Genomic DNA, 25,792 nt, shown 5'->3' with positions numbered 1-25,792 from the left:
GTAGAGGCAAAAAAATATCATTCATAAGGCCTTGAAAAATAATTGGAGCATTGGTGAGACCAAAGGGCATCATCGGAACTTGTAATACTTGTCCGAAGTCCGAACTGCAGTTTTGTGCACATTCGCCGAGTGAACTCTAATTTAATGATATCCGGCCCTCAAATTAAGCTTGCTGAATATAGTTGCCCTTGCAAGCTCATCCAACAACTTTTCTATGATTGGAATAGGATATCGGTCCTTGATGGTAATAGCGTTTAGTGCCCGGTAGTTGACACAAAAATGTCATATCCTGTCCTTCTTTTGCATCAATGGCACGGGTGATGAGTAAGAGCTATGACTTGGTTGTATGAGGCCTTGTTTCAGCATCTTGACTACCATCTTGGAGATAACTTCATTTTGCACATGTGGATACCGATATGGCCTCACGTTCACCAGTTTAGCCTCGGGTACAATCTCTATGCGATGGTCCACCGTTCACCTCGAGGGTAACTCCTTTGGCTTTTCAAACAGTCCGGTAAATTTATCTAATAAATTAGACAACTCGATAGTAGTATCTGAACTCATTTGAAGCTCATCTCCTACTGGTCATAACTGAAAAAGATAGGTCAAATCACTAACACAAGGCAGCCCCACTATCGGTTGCATCGCTGGAATCGGCAGAGACCGAACGCCATCAAGCCGTACATCTTTGTTTTTTTGCTTAAATTTCATCCACATGCTTCAAAAATCAAAAGTGACGAGTCCCAAACTTTGTAATCGCTGAGTGCCTAGAATAATATCCGCTCCTCGTAGCGCTAATGGATACAAGTCCACAATGATATCGTGTCCTTGCCCCGTATAACGACCTAGCGACACAAGCTCACCGCCCTAAGCTTCGTACAGTCTCCTATAGCAACGTCAAACCCCGTAGTCGATTTAGCGTCCAAGCCTAATCTCCTCACTAACCTCTCGTCTAGAAAGTTGTTACTCTCATAATCGATGAGGATGTGCACACAATGCTTTCTAACGAGTTCGTCCACCCGCAATGTCCTAGGCGCGGAAGTACCCGAATATGCATACATCGATATTTCAGCTTAGATATCTTCCTTTCCGCCTTCCTCCACAGCCTCCTCATGGACCTCTTTTGAACACTCTCCATCACCAACAACCTCATCGTCCTCCTTGAGATCGTCGATGAGCATTACACTCCCGATTGGTTTGGAACACCGATGACCGGGGATGAAACATTCATCGCATCAAAAGTAAACGCCCTTCGCTTTTCACTCCTCCATCTAGGCAAGTGTGAGAGTTCGAACGGGGGGGTCTTGTGCCTCCTCTAACATGGAAAGAAGGTTTCAAATGTGGTCATGGTCTAGTACTAGCAGCCGTTGTCTTTGAATCCGCAGAATTTTTAACCGACGTTCTAGGCGCAAACCGCCCATCTTGGTTGCCCCAACTTATTTTCATTGCCATCTTAAGAGCCTTATGCTTTTACTTCATTCTCATGACCTTCTCAAAGGCCTCCTCAAGAGTGGTAGGACAAAAAGCATGAACATTCGATTCGGGCCAAGGTGGCTCATAATGACTACTCACTATTTCAAATTCTGCTTGATACTCCAAAATAGTCGTCCTCTAAACCATCTTACTTAATGTGGTAGTAAAATCTTCATATGCCGTTGTCCCAAATCTACTTGTAATCCTCCTACAATAATCAGCCCAATCTGTAAATCCTCCACTACGAATAACCAATCTATACAAATGCAATATTGTTCCTTAGAGGAGAAAACTTGCCATCTAGACCTTTGCGTTCTCTGCTGTCCCTTGACGATCAAAGTATTGTTCCACTTGAAACACCAAATCCGTCAGATTATCGCCTTGGAATTTTGGGAAGTCCAAGCGTACAATTCTCCCTCGGATAGCATTGTCGGGTTTGTGAAAGATCCTTGGTTCAGGTCTGAACCTTTGTGCTTATTGATCTCCTTCTCTAAATCCCCGAGCATGTCCATCACCATCTCTGAAGGAATTAACATCATCCTCTAAATGCCAATCCTCTTCATCGATGAAGCGCGTCAGTACCGCACGCCTCTCGGGTTCCACCACTACTAGTCTTGGGTTGTGTATTGGAGGTGGGGAATGATGTGTACGAATAGGTAAAAGAGGATCATTGATATTAACATGTCGCACCTAGACCTATGGGGTATCGATTTGGTGTGGTCCCACCGCTGATTCTTCTTGAGGCACCGATCTTCATCGAGGAGACGATGAAGCTGATCGGTTCATGACATATTTCTTTAGAGCATTATGATTATTCTGTATTGCGTCAACCCTATGCAACAATATTTGGAATATACTCCTAAGTTCATCCGCCAAGACCATGTTCATACCTATAGACGTTGGTTGATTCGGTCTTGCCATGGTCGCCCTAAAAGAATCAGCCGCACGATTAGGATTATCGTGGATTGAGTCTTCCCTTGTCAGTGTGTTCTCTATTGATCTCCTTATTGATGCCATCTTCCTTATTTCCATTATTAATGGAAGTCTTTGGTTTGTCTGGCTCTGATACCAATGATAGGTCTATAGTACCAAAAGATAAGCTCTGATACCAATGACAGGATACGGAACGATCCCTTTAAGATTTGAATTTATTGTACAAAACAGTCCGCGCAACCGAGAAAAAATATTCACCAAATATTCTCCTATAGTCAGAAAATTACGAAGCTAGGTGGAATCGATTTTTAACTCCCTAATTTACATTTTTCATATTTATGCCCTTCGTAGATTATGCAATTAGAACAAAAACACGATATTGTGCGGATGATGGTGATGGTGACGGGTAGAGTGGATATTAGGGTTATGGATGATAATGAAGATGAGGGTGGATTGTTGATGTTGTTTAAGTGATAAAGACGAAGAGGAAGAAGTGGTCGAGATCCCAAAGAAGTGAGAGGGCTCGATAGACGAGGGAGATTAGAAGTTAGGAGAGACCTTGCCCACAGTAGAGGTGGTAGGTTGGTAGAGAGGGAGGAGGGAGATTAGGGTAGAGAGAAGATTGAGATAATTATTAACTCTAATTCTAGTGGACTCCCGTCGATCACGTTCTAATGTGCCTAATCGCGTTTGAATACACAAAAGGCATACTCTTTCGATGCGAATGTAATATAGGCATTTGAATGCGGTCGGGCACGTTCGAATGCGCATTTTGCGTCCTCTGTTTTTATGAATCTGATGCAAGCGTTCGTAAAGCCGTTTGGACACACTCCCAACCGCGTTCGAATATGACTTACAAAAATTTTATTTTAATGAAAATAAATAATACAATAAGAAAAACTCTAACTATATCAAATGTAGAATGACATATTTGAAAAAGAACATGACAACAAATTATATGTTGTGTTTGATGAGATAACTAAAAGAATAGAATAGAACTGAAACCAATATTGCTCTTAAAAGATCTACTATAACTATCAAACCCCATAGCTCCAGAATATTTTAAAAAAGTTTTGTAGGTTGATAATATCATGCATCATTAGAGAGCTAGGAGTGTGGAGAAGAGTTCTTAATGTCGAATTAGACATGGAATATAGTAGGCTAAAAGAGGAACATGATGGCACAAAGAGGTATATGGCAGATTGATTGTAAAGAGATCTCACAAAGGATAGATATTCACTATTGCAAAATATATTTGCTTGTTGTTAAACTGACCATAGTTTAATTTGTTTTGAGTTTGATGGCTACAAAGCATTTACATCTTGATCACTAGATATAAAAACAATATTCATCTGCGGTGATTTAGAGGAGAAAGTCTATATGCATTAACCTAAGAGTTTTGTGGTTGAAGACAATGAAATTTGGTGTCATAGACTCAAAGAGCTTGTACAATTTGAAGCAAGCTCCCAAGCAGTGATTTATCAAGTTTGATTGGTTTATTATGTCTATGTATGACTACAACAGATGTACCACTAAGTATTACTGCTATATAAAATGGCATGACAGTTTTTATATTATAATTATCAATGATATATTTATTGTAGAATCGAAATATGAAAGAGATATAAAACCTTAAGAAAGAGTTGTCAGAAAGTTTGGGATGAATGATCTGAGTCCAACTAAATAAATTTTTGTTATGAGAATCTATAAGATAGAGCTAAGTGGAATTTGAAAATGCCACAGATAATATACATTTAGGTAAGTGGAATTTGAAACCACTAGAATAGTGTTTCCTAATCTATAAATAGGAAAAATAATGAACCTAAAGCAAATGGGGGCTAACATAAGGGTAATTTTTATGAATATAAGTGACACCGCATCATAGTACAAAAGTATAAGTGTAAATTTGGGTAATTTGCACTTAATACATGAATATAGCTACATGAATTTAGCTAGTGTGCTCTGTAAAAAAATAATGTAATTTATTGAAGAAAAGATAAAGCCATTTTCTAGTAGAAGAGTGGTAGTATTTATTACTCTATTGAGTCTTCTTAGGCAAAAGTGACTATTAATACATTTGGCCAAAATCCATATTGCAGTAAATCCGCAACAAAAACTTCTCCTCTCTATATCTCAATAGAAAGATAATTTGAAAAAAATAAAATAAAAAACAGTATGTTTAACTTTATATGAAAAGAAAACTCAAAAGTACCTAATCTCTTTTTATTTCTAGTTAAAAAATATATTGAAGGAAAACTAGAGGATTAAAATATATCCTAAGTGTGTCATGAATACCACATTCCAATGACATCCATAGACAAATGGTTTAAAATACACGTAGTCTTGAGGACTAAACTTTTGATGAATTAATTAAGTTAAAAATTGAGAATTTATTTTTGAGAATAATATTATGGAGTCCAACCTCCCTTTCCTTCAATAATATTTCTTGAATCTCACTAGAAATGAGATCACCCCATTTGCAAGAGCCTCCTCCGGCAATTAAAATATAATTATTAGAGTATTTCTTTCGTGCCATAGAGTTAATTTTTTATCAATCAGTTTAATGAAGATATAACAGCTAAGATCTTTAAGAGTATAATAAGAATGAAAGATATTATCGGTTCAGTAGGTAATTTTTTTTAGATATATAATCTTGCACATGATTTTTTGACAATTATATTATCTTAATATTTTATTTAGTAAAAGACATATATATTATTAACTTAGAGTAATGTATATATATTAAAATAAAGGTATTGATGTCTTTTATAATTAACTTGATGAAAATTTAATTACATTTTATTTTTTTGATTATTTTTTATTATTTACATATATCTCTTATTAGTTTAATAGATAGAGATAGAGAATTATATTTATATTGAAGTTTATCTTCTTAACTAATATACTCTTTTGATTTTGAAACCGGAACCAGGAAATCAGTATCGGGTATGAAAACCGACTATTATAGCCATTAAATTAAGTTTATAATTTTTAAAGGTGCATTAAAATATTTGCTTAATTATTAACATCTGGAAAAACCCACCCGCTCCACTTTTTCTGTGGTCGGTAAAAGAGAATTTTCTTTTAATTCAATCCCCGTTGATTTGATTATCATTAAGAGAGTTATGATAATACTCTACTGTCATTATTACGGATGATAGATAAGAAGGTAAGCAGCCTTAAATATGTGAGAGATTATGATTCTTCCAAATTCACCAAAGTGATTTAGCAGTTGATAGCGAGAATAAACATTGTATTTATTTCTTTAATCATTATCTTAAATTTCTTTTGCAACTTACTCGTGTCATTTAGGGTTGTAAAAAATCGCAATAAAGGAAAAGGTATTTCCTCGTTGGCGTGAGATTTAAATAATGATAATTAAACCAAAGTGGAGCGTGTCCAAACTACTTTCTCGCGAAAAGATTAGAACGTGCAGTAGCATCCATAAGAGGGTATTTTCGTAATTATGCGCCGTCAACTCACGGGAGGTACTCTCTCTCACAGTCACAAGCTGCCCCTCTTAATTGTTCCTTCGTCGTTTCCTATTCCCTCCTCCTACTCCTACCTGTTGAGCTCTCAAACGGGGTGGACGGAGAGTGGCGGAGAAGAAGAGGGCGATGGTGGAGGAGAGTACGTCCAAAAGAGACCCAAAAACTTAAGCGGCATCTCTTCCATTAATATTTCCCATTCTAAGGATCTTCCACAGAAATCAAAGCCTTCAAGCGGTCGGAGGATGCAACCAGGGAGAAGAGAGGAAATGGAGAATGGCATCCAGAAATAAAGCATAAAAATGATTTTTTTTCGCGGTTGATCATCTAAGGAGAAATCTTATTCTACCTGAAAATTTTCTTGGATAATTTCCACGGTACGTTTTATATAAAAGTTGTTTTCTTTGATCGCAGGGAGAGTTAGAGGCTTACGAGAGGATAAAGAGCTTCAGCTGGGTACCATAAATATTCGATTCTGAATCCTTTTTGTAAAGCTTGCGCAAGTGTAATATCAAGTAAAAGAGCCAAATTTAGAGCCCGCATCGAACAAAAGCCATTTCTTTTCTCAATTTCTGGAGGATTTAGAGATGGAATTCCGTGTTAATTTTGGAAAAGGATGGGACGGTGGCTTGGAGAAGAAGCAAAGGTTTGTTGGTTTTTCGTAATTTTCTGCGTCAACCCCGGCCAAGACATAGAATTTGGTGTTACGTTGGTTAGATTGGATTCTTGGGAGCAATGGCTTCTTGGGACCAGCTTGGAGAGCTCTCAAATGTGGCCCAACTGACGGGCCTGGACGCCGTGCGCCTGATCAGCATGATCGTCCGGGCAGCGACTATGGCCAGGATGCACAAAAGGAACTGCCGGCAATTCGCGCAGCACCTCAAGTTGATTGGTAACCTTCTTGAGCAGCTCAAGATCTCAGAGCTCAAGAAGTATCCCGAGACCCGGGAGCCACTGGAGCAGCTCGAGGACGCCCTCCGGCGGTCCTACATTCTCGTCAACAGCTGCCAAGATCGTAGCTATCTGTATCTCTTAGCAATGGGGTGGAACATAGTCTACCAATTCAGGAAGGCTCAAAATGAGATTGACCGGTATCTGAGAATAGTCCCGCTAATTTCTCTCGTGGATAATGCTCGTGTCAGGGTATGAGTATATATAGTTCTTTCTGATTCTTTTGTAAATTACTTAGTTTTGTCATGCATCTGATTGTTCTGACCTTCTCTGACTGCTGAGATGAGCAGATGTTGAGATGGATGATGCAACTTGGAAAAATATGGTATCATAGTGATAGGTCTGTTTAGTCGTCAAGAAACGTCTTATTTTGGCTGAATTAGCGACATTATTTTCTTGATTATGCTCTATTTTTCTGATTCGTAAAATAGTGGTGGTTGTTGGCCTGGTCATCTTGCGCTAGCTGGTTGCTTTTTTGTTGTTTAGGTCGTTCAATATGAGGTAATCATGAAGACAATTTTTCTGGTTAGAGGTCCTTTTCGTAGGCCATGACCATCTTTTACCTTTTAGCCTAAAACCTTAGCTTAACAGGTTGTCTGCATCTTTTACAGTTTTACCTATCTTCTAAGAGAATAGATAGCATGTCTGCATGAGCATATAGTTTGGTAGTACACAGTAATGAAGAATTCAGCAAACTATTGGAAAGAAGAAACTTATTCTACATTAAACTTTCGACTTCTTTTTGTTCTATGTTTTTCTCATAGTATTGACATGATAAACATGTGATTCACCACTAACCAGTTTTCTTTTATGCGAATATTTGCGAATCAATTTGAACTTCCTATGCCATTTACTATTTACCATTTACCTGATTCTGGCTCTCCTTAATTTTTTTTCTCAAAGAGTTCTCGACAAACTAATCAATTCAAATGTATGAATGTTATATATAAAAGTATTTAACTATTTAATGGAATTAACTTTAACTCTATTTCTCTATTAATTCCTTTCTTTTCATTTGCTTTTTCTTGTATCACTTTCTCAGGAAAGATTAGAATACATTTCAGAAGATCAATGTGAATATACTTTAGATGAAGAGGACAAAAAGGTGCAAGATGCATTACTGAATCCAGATCCTTGTAAGAATCAGGCGACAACAGTATTAAAAAAGACTCTTTCCTGTTCTTATCCAAACTTGCCCTTCAATGAAGCCCTTCAAAAAGAAAATGAAAAGCTCAAGAGAGAACTTCAAAGATCTCAAACTGACATGGATATTGGTCAGTGTGAAGTTATTCAACGTTTGCTTGGAGTGACTGAAACTGTGGCTGGCTCTCTACCAGAGAAGACTAAAGTCAAGAATTCCAAGAAAATGGAGTCAGACAGTTCGGATGACAATGATAATAAAGCATCTTCCTATGATAAAAACTACCATAGCAAGCCAGATGATGTTTATATTGCATCAAGGTCAGTTTTCTTGTATTTTTTTATTTGATTATTAAATGTGATGCATTTACTTTCTTCCAAGCAGCCGAAATTTGTATTTCTGTAGTACCATATCCTGATGATTGTTTCCCCGAGTGTTTTTGTGATTCCTTCTAAAGAAAAATGTAACTTATCTTACTCTATTTTATTAGTAACATTGTTTGGAGCATAAAAAAGGGAAATGCCATAAGTTGTAGGTGAAGTTGTGATTGATTGAGTCATAGACTATCACAAGCACAAAATCTTGTATTCGGATGCAATTTCAGCACCATAGTCGCATCAGTAGGAGCCTGTGCAGACACATTATCCAGGCCTAAAATAAAATTTAAAGTTTCAAAATGTTTATTTTGGGGCAATCAAGTTAGTTGCTGGTGTTAGGGGTCCTTCCATGCTGTTGTGGTGATAGGGGTACTAGCACACTAATTGAGGTGATTGTGGTATATGCCTCTTGTTTTATCTGAATTAATTTATGTATATTACATATACATACATATATATATATAATTCAGTAATAACAAGTTCACATCTTTTGGATTTATATGATGTCCGAATTGTATCGCCTATTCAAAGTAAGAATATGTCTATGCCTCTATGGACACTAGTTTCTTTAATTAAATTTTCTGATGTAGATTATGTCCTGGAAGGGAAGTGGATGTTGATATAGATATGCCAATACTGGATGTGCTTTCACGTAGTTGTCTGGCTTCCAAACATAATTTCTTTATTCGTCGTTTTCCTTTGTGGGAATAAGATTGCACTTCCATCAATGCTGTCAAATCACACATGTGCAAAAAATGGTTTCCAAGTATCATTTGGATATTCCTAGGGGAAAGATTCATTTTCAATTACATCATCGGGTGTGGTGTATTTACACACATACTTCTTTTTCCGTCTCTGGTGTAGTCATTGTTACTACACATTATACATTTCCCTCCATAGTTTATGCTTTTGTTCATGGTGACAAGATACTGTAGCATGTACTATTTTTTTTCCAATTGAAGTATAAGCCTTGTGTATTGAGACTGTAGTGCCTTTACATGAAGAACTAATGCATGTTGTTAGCAAGGTACCTTACAGTAGGCAATTAAATAGGAAAGCATTTCTTGTGAGAAGCTATTGGTCTATTCATACATATTCAACTTATGTAACTGGAGGATGATCTGTAAATTTTGTCATACTAGATCTAAGGTCTTATGAAGTTCTTACAAATTCAATGCAGGAGCTCTTCTCCAGTTTCATCTGGCCATGATCTGATTTCAAATAGAGGTTCACACAGACATGAAGAATGGCATGCAGATTTGCTTGGTTGCTGTTCAGAACCTTATCTATGTATGTCAAATTTCATTACTTGCTATTATTATGTGCTTCCATGAGATGCTGAATAATGAAAATATCGATGCTTGAGTATAGAAGTGTTTACAGAAAGGGGAATGCAATAGCTGTTAAGGGATACTGTAGTAACAATATGGGGATAGTAGCTACTACTGGTATTCACTTATTTTGTTGTAGATAAGTCCTCGGACACAATTATTAAAACACTAACATATTAAACTTGGCTTTGCTCATAGTTTTTTTCATACGATCTTGTCTAGAGGATTCTTCTAGTACCATGGTGATGATGCTTGATTCACCATATCTCTGCAACTTTTGATGGTAGAGATCCAGTAGATACATTGTTACACTTTAGATCGATGACCATAAAGATTTTCATATCCTTGAAGAAAAGGAAATGGCATGGATTCTTGGTTTCAGCCATTTGAGCTCTGCTTTGGTGGTTTCTGTCTAGACCTTTTGTTTGTATACATAACAAAATCCAGAAAATTTAGAAAAGTGCACAATAAATCACAATAGCAGAAAATTAAGAACAGTAGCAGAAAAGTAAGGAAATATTAATTGCTCACATAGAAGAGCAGACCATCATCCGAAACAACATAAATTCTAAGGGTACCATGCATGTTTTAGTGGTTGTCATCATCGAAAGATTTCATTCTCGTTTTATTGCCTCAATATCCATTCCTGGGAGGTCTTTCTCTTTTGCATGATGGATCTTTAATATATTTTTATAACTTGCAGGTATGGAGACCTTTTTTTATCCTTGTGGGACATTTGCAAAAATAGCTACAGTTGCCAAAAACAGGCCAATTTGTACGTAAATATTCACAAAAGCATTTTTCTTTTTTATATTTAAATGGAAATTTACATTATGAAATTATCTATGATATCTTTATCTTATTTATTCTCTAGTGAAACCTCCATATGTTGTGATTTGTTACTTTTCCATGAAATTAAAAATAATTCAAAGTTTTTTATGGCTATATCTTTGTCTCTTGCAGTTTATATTTCTGTCAGCATGCATATGTGTATATGTGTGCCTAATTGCCTACCTTCCTTGCATACTTAAGCCCTCACTTTCTTTTACAAATCTAATCTTAGGGTGTCTTAGTGCATGAGACTCCTGCCACCGGAGCATTTTAGGATTTATGCAGTGTTAACTTTTAGTGTCAGTGAGGTTGATTCTTTGACTCAAAACATATCTCACTAGGCGCATGGGGCAAGCCTTGACATACCAGGTGAAGACATTGCCTACAATATTACCTTAACAAGATGAATTTGTGCTAAAAAAGCAAAAAGAATTGATTCAAAAGATCATTCCTAATCTTGAAGAGTGATAAATTTTCTGAAAGTCTTACTGATCATCAGAAATCAGTTCCATTACAACTCAGGCCTTTTATCTATTGCAAGTTACTCCCTTCAAGATTTGTTGATTTAGTTCAATAAGCCAATCCTGACACCATAACCAAGGATCCTTCCATCGAAATGACCCTCATCAGTCTAAAATTCTCGGGACCTGAATTTGACACGTCATGATCATTTCTTGTTGAGTTGAACAATGTTTTGTACCTAACTACCTATATTGTTTATTGCTTCCAAATTAAAGTCTCTTCTAAGATTTGTTTCCAATGCTATACTTGTCCATATTTCCCTGCCTCATTTAGTTCAGGAAATTTGTCCTCTTGACTTGTGGTGCACTTGATTCTTGTTACTGAATCTGAGAATCTTTTTTGCAGAACTTAGTCGTCAACCCTACCATAATTCTAGTTACTGGCAGTCATCATTCAGTCCATGTCTTTCCCCAATTATGTGATCTTCAGCATGACTGAAAGTTGAGTTGGTTTCTTCTAGAAGGATAGAGAAAATGTTTTGGAACAAGCTAGCAAGTAGCAACACTGTCAACCCTCTGGAAAAATTGTCAGAAATCAGAATACGACCTATATAAAAATTAGGAAAAAAGTGGTGCTCATTCCATAGTTCAATAATCCTTGTTGGTATGTAAAGTTACCCATCATTGTAATTGCAGTTTTAGCTCATGAAATCAACCAGAAATACTACCTTAGTTTCTCTTGACATGGAGAGGCTTGAACTAAGGAGAAACATAATATCTTTTGACATAGGTAAGTCTCTCAGTTTTGAGGCACAATTTAGTCATAGAACCAAATAGAAGATCTGAAAGAACAAACTTTCAAAAATAAAATAGGTAAAAGATGAGCGTTCGACATTCAGCTTCACCAGCATTCACAATTTAGGGAATCTCTATAATTAGCAATGCTTGTGCTTATTACACGTTGATTTTCTGTGATGATTAAGATGGTATGCATCTACAACTATCAGTGCATATTGCAGATTTCTCCATTGAGAAAAAAAAATTAATCTTTGTTGGCATCCAATATTCTATAGTCCTGTTTTTCTGAGCAATTTTAACACTGTATTTCTTCCAATTGATCTGTAGTATGTACCTTCATAAGACTGCATTCACCAGATCATTTGTAATTGCCCTAGGAAAGTTTAAACTTGCTACCAATCATTTCATCTCATTTGAGTCATGATGCTGATATGGAAAGTTTTTATAACTTTAATAGGCTGACAGCTATAATGCCACTGACAACCATTTTAATGCTATTAAAACTATATCTACTAGTAATAAATGGGCAAAAGCTGTGACTTTGTTATACTTTTGCATGCAGTATACAGAAGTCCATGCTAGAGACTTCTACTACGAGCCAGATCAAGATCACCTTACCTAGATGACAAGGTTGCTCAACATTTATTCTAAAACTTTATCTACTAGTAATCAATGGGCAAAAGTATAACCTGACTTCAAAAAGATGTTGAGAATCTTGGATATAAAACTTAGTTTGAAGATACAGAATGCTATGATATCAGTTATTGAGAAGTCATCCTAATTATGTCAAATAAATACGAAAATGAAAATGAGCACAAAGAATGTAAATATCAATATTTTGTTTAACAATAGCAAGTTCAGGAAGGACCACACAATTAAAATGCCTAGAGTTTGAGAAGGTCTCCTATTGCAACTCCAGAAGTTATTGAAATTTGATGCTGTAGGGCCTGCCATGCTTATATCCTTGGAATTCTAGAAGCAATTATTTATACTAAATGGAACAACATTCAACAGCTTCTGCAGAAGCCTGCAATGACCTGATGGCCTATTCGCTAATTTTATCATGTTGTTGCTACACCTGCTGTGTAAGGAGAAAGCTTCGTAAGTTGCTGAACATCACAGTAAGTATGCTTTGGCTCATTTTGTGCAATTGCTAGTTATGTTAATTGAATCATGTGTCCAAATTCTTGAACCTGCAGCTTCCTATGATTTGTTACTGTTTCTTCGGTGTTCTTACTTTTGCTCCTTTCTGCAATAAGTTGCATTTATAAAAACACCATACTGATATCTTCATGATTAACTTAATCATGCTGATGGTACATTCATGATTTCTTGAAAAATTTAAATGCTTCTTAGCTAAACATTGTCTCATACTTTAAGGTACTCATAAATTGGCTATGTGGCAACCTTAAAGTATATTCTTGGCAAAAAATTAAATAATGTAATATCTGGCTTTTCCTTTTGGATTTCCTCCTGACAGAAATAGTTTTCTATATATAAGGTGGACATATGAAGTAAATCACATGTAATGGGCATTTGGTTCTCTTCGATGAACAGTGAATTTTCTCATATGGGAACTTCTATGTTAGGAAAATTTTGATTTAAGGACAAAATAATCTGTATCCTGCTACATTCCAGACCAGTTTGCAAAATTCTATTATTCTTGCATAGGACTTAAAGGGCTTGTCTGACAAAAACTCTAAAATTGTTGCTCTCAGTACTTGAGCCACATTTCTTCACCAGGGAAGCATGCAGAGCAACTTGTATTCAATTGAGCATACATTGTATACACAACTAAGTTTATCTGACTTGAGGGTGAGAAGCAGTGATGGCTGTGCTAGTGGCACGTGCCATGCCGTGCCACCATCGGCACGGGGCGTGCTAGTGGCATGCCCTCTGTGCCAATGGCACACATTTATAATATTTTTAATAAATTTTTTAGGATATTTAGAGATGTTTTTGGGTCTTTGGTATGTCAATCTTTGATTTTTTATCTAAATATATGTATTAAAATTTAAAATTTACATTACAATATTTTATCTTTAGATTATTTTTGTAAATAACCTATTTTATTAAAGATAAAACAATAGTTGAATATAAATATTATTCAACACATAATATGATTGAATACATTCATTAAAATTAATATTAATGATTAAACACTCCATAATATGATTGAATACTTCATAATATTATTGAACACATAATTAACATTCAATATATAATTGATTGTTCAATACATAATTGATCATTTAAAACATAATTGATAATAGCTCAATAATTAAAACTAGTTGAACATAGAATGACAATGAGGATCAAAGACTTCATTTGCTGGTACAAGAATAACACGGAAATGTTGCGTTAAATATTGTCGATATTCTTCAAAACTTATCTACTGATAATATTGCTCGTTATAACGTCTCACATAGTCTTCATATAAATAAGAATTTTGTAATTCTTCGATGATATGATATGGATATTGAATATGCATGGCAATGACCGGCACCGGCATAGGCATATGCACACTATAAACATATGCAGATTGTGGATATGGAGTATAATAAGGGTGTTGTGGTTTTGGTGGGTGTGATTGATATGATGGTAATGATGATAAACTCATATCATCCTGTGAGCGTATCTCTCTTGATATCCTGCTACCTATAGACTTAAGTCCTCTCATCTAACTGTAATCATATTGAGTTTGAGATGGTCCCTTTTCTGTCTTCTATCTCTGATAAATTCGGCTCTATGGTTGTCTAGGTCTGGCAAATGAGTTGTCATTTCAAATTTAAAAAATGACAAACAAATTGTTATTTCAAAAATGACAAATGACAAAAGTTAATTGATGGAAATAAGAAAAAGTTAAAAAAAAATTGGTTCTACATGTCATATCTTGTTTGTTAAGAAAATAAGTAAAGTTGATTTGATAAAGATTGATGGAAATAAAATTTTATTAAAAAAATGTCTCTATATTGGCATATGATTGGCACGAGGCTGTGTTAGTTGGCATGGCTCGGCATGGGGGTGTGTCACTGGCACACCCCGTGCCAAATGCCTTGCCTCTACCGGCACGGACATCCTTGGCGAGAAGTTGAAATCAGTTTGAGAGTGTCTCATTTATAAAACGAGCTGAGAATTTGATCTTGAGCACTTTTAGTTTATTTAACAAGCAAGCTTGAGTTGAGCTTGAGCAGTGTAGGAGACAAGCCTATTTGGAAACCCTAATCACATTAGGTCTTACTTTATTAGAATGTAACTCCCTTTCTCCAATAGCTTGAGCTCTTGGAGTAATTAAAATGTTAACTTAGTATCAGAGCAGGAGGTACTAACTTTTGATTTCAAATATTGCCAAGCCTACCTAGTCAGTTAAATAAATAAAAAATGCTCAACTGTTTAAGTCAAGTCCACTTCTTAGGTTTATTAAAATGCTTGAAGTCTAGAAGTGAGGAGATTGTTACAATGTAAAAGATAAAAACCACCGTGATCAAACATGTTAAATTTTTACAATAGTTGGTCGGTTAAGAGCTATATTTGTGAAGTCATAAACATGTCTTTCTTAAACCGGAAAATAAGTTCCAATTTAAGCAAACTCTGTGTTTTTACGTGTATATGAGACAGATGCTTTTCTGAGGTAACTCATACTACGATGTTATACAACTTATTAGGTTTATTATTATGCTTGTTGACAAATTAGTATAAGCTTTTTAGAAGAGCTGATTTTTCTTGGTCCATTATACTGACATATTGCTAACTGCTTGCAGGGAGGTTTATGTGATGATTTTCTCTCACATCTGATGTGTTGCTGCTGTGCCCTTGTTCAAGAAACACGTGAACTGGAGATTCGTGGGGTTTATGGTACTATTTCACTTATAGACGAATCTAGCCATGCAAATCTTTTTTCCTTTTATCCCTTTCTTTTTACCACTCTTTTTAGGTTTATGGGATTTGATGTCAAATCCCAGTTAGACCAGCTAACTGGACTGCAAAATGGTGAAGTTTGACATCCTATTGCAATATTCATGCAGGCACACTGAAGACAAAAACAAGCCCCCCGCCTTCTATACGAATGGAAACTTAGCGTGCAAATATGAGTAATTGTACAGCTTCATTTGTGAAGTTTTGTATGCATTAATCTCGTGATAAATAACCCAGCTGCGCCAAGGATACTAAAGTACAAACTCTCTACATTACTTGTCTTTGTGCTCTTCTAGGTTATTTCTTGGCCCAGGCTCTGTGTCATAGATATGCTATAAGTGAATGATATTGTTATTGTAGTAGACACTCTTATTCGTTTACTATGAACGAGGCTGTACACCCGCTCACTCGCTTCATGTTGTTGGAAAGAAATATTGAAAACATATTTGATTCCAACTTAAGAACGGTGTTTGTTGGAAAAAAATATTGAAATCAGATTTGGTTCCAACTTGAAGGGGAGTATTGGAAAGAAATATCAAAATCAGGAAAGAAATTTCAAAATCAGATTTTATTACTATTATTATTGATTTGGTTAATCTGTTTGTTATTTACTTTCCTTGTATATAGCAACATTATCCTAATATGTTGGATAGACAAGCTTAATTATAGGAGAGATTGTTGTAATCTCCTCCTATTTATGTACTTGATTCATTTTAGTGAAACACACAATTCCCTCATTCTAATCCTTTTAGATGGTATCAGAGCTAGAACCCTAGCAACCAAGTTCTATTACAGTCATATTCTAATCTATCGAAACCTTCATTTTCCTCAATGGCTGAAGATAATCATTCTTCTTCTCATGGTGTTGTTTTACCAAATCCATCAAAGGTAGGGAAAGAAAAATCCCCTACTGACCTCTCCAATCCTTACTTCATCCATCCTTCTGATCATTCTGGATTGGTTCTCATTTCCAAGCCCCTTAATGGAGATAACTACTCCAGTTGGAAAAGATCCATGATTCGAGCCTTGAATACAAGAAATAAGCTCAGATTCATCAATGGGTCTATCTTAGCTCCTTCAGAAGCAGATGATTCTGAAGGTCTTGCCATTTGGTCAAGATGTAATGATATTATCCATTCTTGGATAGTCAACACCTGTGATCCAGAAATTGCTGACAATGTGAATTTTTATTCCACTGCCAGAGAAGTTTGGGAGGACCTCGATACCCGATTCTCTCAGGGCAATCTAGCCTGCATATTTGAGATCCAACGGGACATCGTCCTCCACAAGCAAGAAACCACCTCTGTCTCCACCTATTACACTCGATTGAAAACCCTATGGGACGAGCTAGGGATGCATTGTGAAACACCACAATCGGAGCAACAAAAGGTAATGCAATTTCTAATGGGTTTGAATGAATCTTATAGTGCAATCCGCGGTCAAATCCTCTTGATGAAACCTTCCTTCTCGGTTTGCGAAGCATACTCCTTCATTGCTCAAGAGGAGAAACAACGCCATCTAGGAGTTGCTTCCGTCTCCATCGAGCCGACCTCGGTTGCTACCATGGCTGTCCGCAAGCTTTATCCACCATCACCGGGGAAGAACGAGAGGAGCGATCGTCTTGATTCTAATCACAGACGTAATGGACCCGGTTCTGGAAAGGTGCGACCCCACTGCACCTATTGTGATGCTGATGGACATTGGTTCCAAAAGTGTTACAAATTACATGGCTACCCCCTTGGCCATCCAAAGGCCAAGTCCAATCCGGGCTCAAGCTCTGCTCGGCCCAATTACTTTGCAGTCAACCAGGCGAGTTGTGAAGAAGGTGGACCCAACACCACATTCACAGAAGCCCAATTAAAATAGATTATGGAACTTCTCAATAATCAAGCAGAAGGTACCCTTAATCCTAAGGCAAATACGGTCACAAAACCAGGTTTGTCTCAATTAGCTCGTCGAAATTGGATTATCGATAGTGGTGCAACAAATCATATCACCTCATCATCAAAAATACTGCATAAAGACAAAGGTTGCTCGTTATCATCCGTATTATTACCTAGTGGAGAGAAGGCCACAACTATTGCTAAAGGATCTATGCCTTTGAATTCTATCTATAAATTGCATGATGTGTTATCTGTTCCTACATTCAAAGTTGATTTGTTGTCAGTAGGGCGATTGACAAAAGGTTTAAATTGTTCAGTGACATTTTTCCCTTATTGGTGCATTTTGCAGGATCTGGATATGAGGAAGATGATTGGTTTGGGTGAAATGCGTGACAGACTCTATTATCTGGTGGCATTAGGAGCAGGAAAGTCTACCACTAAACAAGCCACGTACTCAAACCAACCAACATGCAATCTCACCATCTCACCTACCGACCTTTGGCACAACCGCTTAGGGCATGTATCATCTTCCCATTTGAATTTTATTGCCCAAAATTTCTTAAATTTTTCTGCTAATTCCAATAAATCTTGCTCTATTTGTCCACTTGCCAAACAAAGTCGTTTACCTTTTAATGTCAGTAATACTTTCTCTATTAAACCATTTGATGTTATTCATTGTGATATTTGGGGTCGCTATCGACATCCTTCCTTTTCTGGTTCTCATTATTTTCTCACTATTGTCGACGATTTTTCACGTTTTACTTGGATATTTTTGATGCGACATAAAGATGAAACACAACTGCTTTTAAAACGTTTTTTTAGTTATGTTTCTACTCAATTTGAAACTCGCATCAAAACTGTTCGAAGTGATAATGGTGGCGAATTTATCTCTCTTCGTTCTTTTTTTCAAGATAACGGTGTTATTTTTCAACATTCTTGCGTATACACATCTCAACAAAATGGGGTTGTGGAACGCAAACATCGTCACATTCTTCAAGTAGCAAGAGCATTAAAATTTCAAGCTAATCTTCCTTCCCAATTTTGAGGAGAATGTGCTCTTACTGCTGTTCATATCATTAATCGGCTACCTTCCCCAATTTTAGCCTACAAGACACCATTCGAGCTTCTTTACTCAAAACCTCATACTTTTTCCCATCTACGAGTTTTTGGTTGTTTGGCTTATGCCACAAACATTCATACCTCTCATAAATTTGACTGCCGAGCTACACCTTCTATTTTCATTGGATACCCGATAGGTTAAAAAGGTTACAAACTTTTTGATTTATTAACACCAAAAATTTTCACAAATAGAGATGTCCATTTTAAAGAAGATATTTTTCCTTATTCTCCAAATAATACCTATTCTCTACCCTTTCCTTTGATCCAAACAACAAGCCCATCAAAGGGAGATGATACAAGTCCCATAAGCCCATATGACCATTCTTTTGAACACAACTCAACCACATTACCATCATTTGAACCTAACCCACCCACCTCACCACCCTCCACCGTAACTCTACCACCACCATCACACATACAACCACCTGAAATTTGTTCACCCATGAACCTTCTCCCCTCTACTTCCTCCCCGCCACCACCACCTTGCCATACTACCACCATTCCCTCTACCGGAACATCTGATCCACCACCACCAACCAATATTCCTCTCCGCCGCTCCACTCGACAATCTAATCCACTCGTGAGGTTCAACGATTACCTTTGCTTTGTCGTCACGCATCCTCCCTCTGATCCAGTCACCTCCTCCTCTCCAGATTCGCGCAAAGGGACAAGGTACCCACTGACCAATTATCTTTCTTATCATCGCTATACACCTGCACACAAATCGTTTATTGCTTCTATCAGTCAAGAGCGAGAGCCGACCTCTTACAATGAAGCTATCACCAACCCTCAATGGCGTGATGCAATGAAGCTTGAGTTAGATACTCTTGCTGCCAATGACACATGGAGTCTGACATCTCTTCCGGCTGGCAAGAAACCCATAGGATGTCGATGGGTTTACAAGATCAAATGTCGCTCTGATGGCACAATAGAGCGACATAAGGCGCGCTTGGTTGCTCAAGGATTCACCCAAATGGAGGGCATCGCTACCACGAGACTTTCTCTCCCACAACAAAAATTATTATGTTCGCTGTCTTCTTGCCTTAGCTGCTGTCAGGGGCCGGCCACTTCATCAGCTTGATGTCCACAATGCATTCCTCCACGGTGACCTGACTGAAGAAATTTACATGTCTCCACCACCAGGGCTTCGGAGACAGGGGGAGGAACATCTCGTCTGTCGTCTACACAAATAGCTCTATGGATTGAAGCAAGCCTCCCGCCAGTGGTTTTCAAAGTTTTCTTCTGTCATCACTTCTGCTGGCTTTATACATTCACGAGCCGACTACTCCCTCTTCACCAAAAAGAAAGGCAAGTCCTTTACCATTCTCCTAATTTATGTCGACGACATTTTGATCACTGGAAATGATCCAAGCAGTATTGCTGCCATCAAGAAGCATTTGCATAAAAATTTCAATCTTAAAGACCTTGGCGAGTTGAAATATTTTCTAGGAATAGAAATCTCTGCATCTAGGAATGGGATTTTTATGTCACAGAGAAAATATGCATTAGAAATAATCAAAGATGTAGGTCTATTAAATGCTGCTCTAGTGGACACTCTTATGGAAAGAGGCTTAAAACTGTCAGATAAAGATGAATTGCTTAAAGATCCAGGCAGATATAGAAGATTGGTGGGCCGCCTGATATATTTGATAGTTTCAAGACCTGATATCACTTATTCTGTTCATGTCTTGAGTAGATTCATGCATCAACCTAGAAGACATCATATGGAGGCAGCCTTACGCGTTGTTCGATATCTAAAGGGTGCCCCAGGTCAAGGTCTATTCTTTTCTTCAAAAAATGATTTGAAATTGCGGGCCTACTGTGATTTAGATTGGGGAGGTTGTCCTCTCACTAGACGGTCCACTACAGGGTATTATGTGTTCCTTGGGTCCTCACTAATTTCATGGAAATCAAAACGGCAGAAAACTGTATCATTATCTTCAGTGAAAGCGGAATACCGCGCAATGACAGGAGCTTGCTGTGAGTTAACATGGCTTCAGTGCCTATTAGGAGACTTAGGCCTTATTCACCATGGACCTGCTTCCTTATATTGTGACAACAAGGCCGCTCTCCATATAGCAGCAAACCCAGTCTTTCATGAACGCACAAGGCACATAGAAATGGACTGTCACTATATTCGAGACAAGATTCAAGATGGTTCAATAATTACCAAGCATATTGGCTCAGCAAATCAATTGACAGATTTGTTAACTAAACCTTTGGGAAAGGAAATATTTATACCTATGGTACGCAAGTTGGGCGTGCAAGATATCCACTCTCCAACTTGAGGGGGAGTGTTGGAAAGAAATATTGAAAACATATTTGATTCCAATTTAAGAAGGGTGTTTGTTGGAAAAAAATATTGAAATCAGATTTGGTTCCAACTTGAAGGGGAGTATTGGAAAGAAATATCAAAATCAGAAAAGAAATTTCAAAATCAGATTTTATTACTATTATTATTGATTTGGTTAATCTGTTTGTTATTTACTTTCCTTGTATATAGCAACACTATTCTAATATGTTGGATAGACAAACTTAATTATAGGAGAGATTGTTGTAATCTCCTCCTATTTATGTACTTGATTTATTTTAGTGAAACACACAATTCCCTCGTTCTAATCCTTTTACACATGTTGCATTATGTTCTGAAATCATGTGAATTAATTTTGCAATGTAGCTAGCAATTTTGGAGTTATTTCTAAATAAAATGCTTCGAGACACTGATGCACGGCCTTTGGTCTATATAATGTCAAACCAGTTTCTTGACAGAGTTGTTGTCTGGTACTAAAGTTTGACTGTGGCCTATATTTGGTTATGAGGGATGATTGTTGGCATCCGATACTCACCTCAGTGAATTTAGATCAAGCTATGATATAATAATCGCAGGAGATATTTTGAAGCTTTAGTTTAGGAGTCAACATTAAACAAGGATCTACTAATGACTGTTCACAGAGGACACTGTTATTTAGGTAAATGGAGAAAAGGTATTTGTGCAGATGGACCCAATTAACTTGGAAAACATCTCTACATTCTGTTTTCTCGTTATATTTACAGATCATCGTGTAATTTGGATCTTGCCAATTTCACAAAAGTTATATAGAGCTTTTTTCAATGTTACATTAATTTTGGGGTTAATTATATTTTAACTCCTTGAATTTTTTAAATTGTATATAAATTAACAAACTAATTATATGGGTAAAGATGCCCTTAGTTCTCTTTCCTTCTCTTATTTTAGACGTGAAATTTGAAGGAATTAGAGAAATTGTCATAACATCTTTAAATATAAAAGGAAGGCAGGGAATTGTAATTAACCCTTAATATTCTTATTGCTGCATAAGCTAACAGTACTGAGAGCTGATGAAGTTCAAACAAACAAAGTCAAATCCCGCCAAAAATACGGATCTTCCATCCTTATCCTTCTCCTTTCCAGTTTCGCCTTAGCTAATCCACAAGAAGGACAGGGGTAATCTAGACTTATCCCATCCCTTACCCTTATCCTTTCCCCTTCCTACTGAACGGGAGGTCCCAACTACAAAGTTAGGGGGTTTCTTTATCGAATTTTTCTACGTGTTCAAAATAGATCATGAGGAGGGCTAATTTGGTCAAATACTCTTATCATTATCCATCAACTGCCATGTACGTTCCCTATTCTCTCTTCTACCTGACTCAATACACACCATGCAACCAATTTCTCTTGAGAAAAAGAGAAGGAAAAAAAAGACAAATTTCTACTCTTACAGATAAAACCCATTAATTTGATAGCCTCATATAGATGTATGTATACTAAGCTCCTCCGCTTCTCCACGCACTCTTCACAAGCAATTCATCTTCACTTCCTGAGTCTACGATGGCAAAGCCCATTTCGATTGAGGTATGGAATCCCAGTGGCAAGTACAGAGTCGTCAGCACCAAACCCATGCCTGGAACCCGTTGGATTCGTCTCATGACCGACCAAGATTGCCGCGTTGAGGTAAATTCTTTTTCTGCTCTACTAATTCCTTCTTGGGTCTCGCTGCAATCTCCTAATGTTATGCTTGCTCTTCCTGTCTTTAGATATGCACTGAGAAGAAGACCATACTCTCTGTTGAGGATATCCTTGCACTTATTGGTGATAAATGTGATGGAGTTATTGGGCAGGCAAGTAGAGCAAACATTTGTTTGAACTGTACTCTAATTTTTAGCGTCTGGGTATTGCTTGTTTTATTGTCTGAGTGATCCCACAGTTGACAGAGGATTGGGGAGAGGTGCTGTTCTCTGCTCTCAGGAAAGCAGGTGGGACTGCTTTTAGTAACATGGCAGTTGGGTATAACAATGTGGATATTGATGCTGCTATTAAGTATGGAATTGCAGTTGGCAACACCCCAGTGAGTCTTCTGCTTTACTTCTTTAAGATAGTAATTTTGATGCTAGTTTTTCTGAAATCAATAAAAAGTTGCTGAATTTGGCTTTGTATGTTCCTTTTTAGGGAGTTCTTACAGAAACAACTGCAGAGTTAGCCGCTTCACTTTCCCTAGCTGCGTCCAGAAGAATAGTCGAAGCAGATGAATTCATGAGAACAGGCCTTTATGATGGATGGCTTCCTCATCTGTATTGCCTTTAAACATTAATAGCCTTATGGTGATTTCCCCAGGGTGAAAAATATTGTAAATGGATCATCTTATACTTGTTTCATGATCTTGGTAGATTTGTTGGAAATCTGCTGAAGGGTCAGACTGTTGGAGTGATTGGAGCTGGTCGTATAGGATCAGCATATGCCAGAATGATGGTAATATATCCTCTCTCAATGGCGGATCATGCTTGACATCTACTTATATTGTAAAGCTTAATCATGTCAGGAGATGTTAAAAGATTAGTAACAGAAGGTTCAATCAATAATTATATAGGGTAACTGATAGAAGAGGAGATTGGTGGAATTATTTCCAAATGAAGTTGTGACAATTGATTTACTTAAAATGGTAATGAAATTGCTTTCTCTTGATCAACATAGGAAGAGTCTTACACTGCTAAATAAAGTGTTTGAGGGGTCATGTAAATTTTTAAGGAAGAAACAAAATTAGTTTCCCTTAACAAGCACTAACGTTAATTTCATTAGTTCAAGTTTGCCACTAGAAGCAATCACTCCAAAAGCTAACCTGAGCACTAGATGAAGAAGAGTATTCATGATGCAAAATATTGATTTCCTTTCTTGCATGTGATATTTTACCATTTAATGTTTCCTTTGGCAGATTGAGGGCTTCAAGATGAACCTCATATACTATGATCTGTATCAGGCCACAAGATTGGAGAAATTTGTCACAGGCATACTGTTATAGTCTTTTCTTTCATCATATGATCTATCTGTTTCTCCACAATATATAATGTAAGGATGTTTATATTATTGACATGTCTTCTTCCCCTGCAGCATATGGGCAGTTTCTGAAAGCAAATAGTGAGCAGCCTGTTACATGGAAAAGAGCTGCTACCATGGAGGATGTACTTAGAGAGGCTGATGTGGTCAGACTTTTATTTTTCAACACCACTGGCACTTTTTAGATTCAGAATATTACTTATGATTGTTTTTGCCTCCGTCTCTTGATTATGTGTGGTAATACTTTTGAAGGTTTTATGAGTTACACAAATTGAACTAATGTGATAAATTTTACAAGGTTCTATGCTTAAGAACTGTAGCTATAAAATTTGGTATATATACTTCTTTTCCCTTTAATTAAATACAACATTCACTCTTTGCAGATAAGTCTGCATCCAGTATTGGATAAAACTACATATCATCTTATAAACAAGGAGAGACTAGCCATCATGAAGAAGGTGAAACTTCCTTCTCAAGAACTAGTCAACTGATGCAGCTAGTAGTTTGTTTTCTGGCACTTCACAATTTTAGGGCAATAAATGGGCTATACTGCAGGAAGCAATACTTGTGAATGCAAGCCGAGGACCGGTAATTGATGAAGCTGCCTTAGTTGAACACCTGAAAGTGAATCCAATGTTCCGAGTTGGGCTCGATGTCTTTGAGGTATTGAAAGGATGGAAACCTCACATCCATTATCCTATTGAAGTATCAAATCATTGTTCATAATATACTAAGAGCTCTTGAATTTTAACAGGACGAACCTTTCATGAAACCTGGATTAGCTGACATGAAAAATGCAATTGTGGTGCCACACATTGCATCTGCCTCCAAGGTACACTTCTTTAGATAGAGAAGTACAACTTTAAGAACATTGTGGAAATTACATTCTAAGTACTTTTTCTAAATTCATGTGTGATCAATTTATTTGTGATTTTAGTGGACACGAGAAGGGATGGCAACGCTTGCCGCTTTGAATGTTTTGGTACGTACAATATGGTCAACAAGTGTATTTCAATGATTGTTCTTGGTTTTTTTTTTCTGTTACAGAGATTCACAAGTTTCTCTTCTTTGGCCACAAGCAGGGTAAGATTAAAGGATATCCAGTGTGGGCTGACACCAATCGGGTCGAACCTTTCTTGAATGAGAAGGCTCCACCTCCAACTGCTTGTCCGAGCATTGTGAATGCAAAACAACTCGGTACTACCAACCTCCTTTTAACTTAAATGTGTTTTGTTTTAATTTCTGGGCATATTGTTTACCTTCTACTTTTGTTGTAGGGTTAACTGCTTCAAAGCTTTAAGGATCTTGATGGCCAGCATCTTGAGATAATAAGTGTAATACATGATATGATATGGCTGTATAGAGTACATTCTCCTTTAAGTCTAGCATATTAATCGCTAATGATGTATATCGAATAGTGTATTATCTATATTACTCAACTGCAGATTTAAACTTGCAACTTACTCAGATAAATAATGGCAAATGTTTCTTCCTTCTACAGTATATTGGCATGAATATTATGTGCGTACTCCAGTTTTATATGATAATGACAATATGTTAAAGATCTTTAACGAGACTACAGAGCGTTGTTGGAAGGTTATCCTCATTTGCCTGATCTAGAACTAAGATTTTTGTGTTCACCTGATGCTTCTCAGAATTCAGCGAATTTTCTAGGACAAGTACAATGCAAAATACAGATGAATAGGCTTAGTATGGATATAAATGATGGTGTGACTTTTCTTGA

At 37.0% G+C, this 25,792-nt stretch overlaps 3 protein-coding genes across 4 annotated transcripts; all 3 read left to right on the top strand.

Moving 5' to 3' along the window:
- Nucleotides 1-5,940: 5,940 nt before the first annotated feature.
- Nucleotides 5,941-16,270, top strand: LOC140762895 (cell number regulator 13-like). Of its 2 annotated transcripts, XM_073100871.1 has the most exons (8): nt 5,943-6,212; nt 6,309-7,037; nt 7,888-8,306; nt 9,544-9,653; nt 10,398-10,469; nt 12,799-12,905; nt 15,546-15,639; nt 15,810-16,270. In XM_073100871.1, exons 2-8 carry the CDS (start codon nt 6,630-6,632, stop codon nt 15,860-15,862), a joined length of 1,263 nt encoding a protein of 420 aa, XP_072956972.1. In that variant the 5' UTR covers nt 5,943-6,212; nt 6,309-6,629; the 3' UTR covers nt 15,863-16,270. The 2 variants fall into 2 exon arrangements, with proteins under 2 accessions (XP_072956973.1, XP_072956972.1); XM_073100872.1 differs by lacking the exons at nt 12,799-12,905; nt 15,546-15,639; nt 15,810-16,270 and adding an exon at nt 12,347-12,776 and having other exon boundaries at nt 5,941-6,212.
- Nucleotides 16,271-16,530: 260 nt separating this feature from the next.
- Nucleotides 16,531-17,966, top strand: LOC140762549 (uncharacterized). Its single transcript, XM_073100425.1, has 2 exons — nt 16,531-17,524; nt 17,932-17,966. The coding sequence occupies exons 1-2, from the start codon at nt 16,531-16,533 to the stop codon at nt 17,964-17,966; spliced, it is 1,029 nt and encodes a 342-aa protein (XP_072956526.1).
- A 4,427-nt stretch (nt 17,967-22,393) lies between these two features.
- Nucleotides 22,394-25,546, top strand: LOC140761857 (glycerate dehydrogenase HPR, peroxisomal). The gene is made up of 13 exons (XM_073099351.1): nt 22,394-22,671; nt 22,755-22,838; nt 22,925-23,065; nt 23,167-23,288; nt 23,385-23,466; nt 23,927-23,999; nt 24,103-24,194; nt 24,432-24,506; nt 24,604-24,711; nt 24,803-24,880; nt 24,986-25,030; nt 25,131-25,245; nt 25,326-25,546. The coding sequence occupies exons 1-13, from the start codon at nt 22,549-22,551 to the stop codon at nt 25,346-25,348; spliced, it is 1,161 nt and encodes a 386-aa protein (XP_072955452.1). The 5' UTR covers nt 22,394-22,548; the 3' UTR covers nt 25,349-25,546.
- Nucleotides 25,547-25,792: the final 246 nt, after the last annotated feature.

Source organism: Typha angustifolia, chromosome 7, assembly GCF_048772165.1.
Source record: "Typha angustifolia cultivar Huaian chromosome 7, ASM4877216v1, whole genome shotgun sequence".
Classification (NCBI taxonomy): domain Eukaryota; kingdom Viridiplantae; phylum Streptophyta; class Magnoliopsida; order Poales; family Typhaceae; genus Typha; species Typha angustifolia.
Note: the sequence above shows the minus strand (reverse complement) of the source record. Positions and strands in the feature narration are given on the sequence as shown.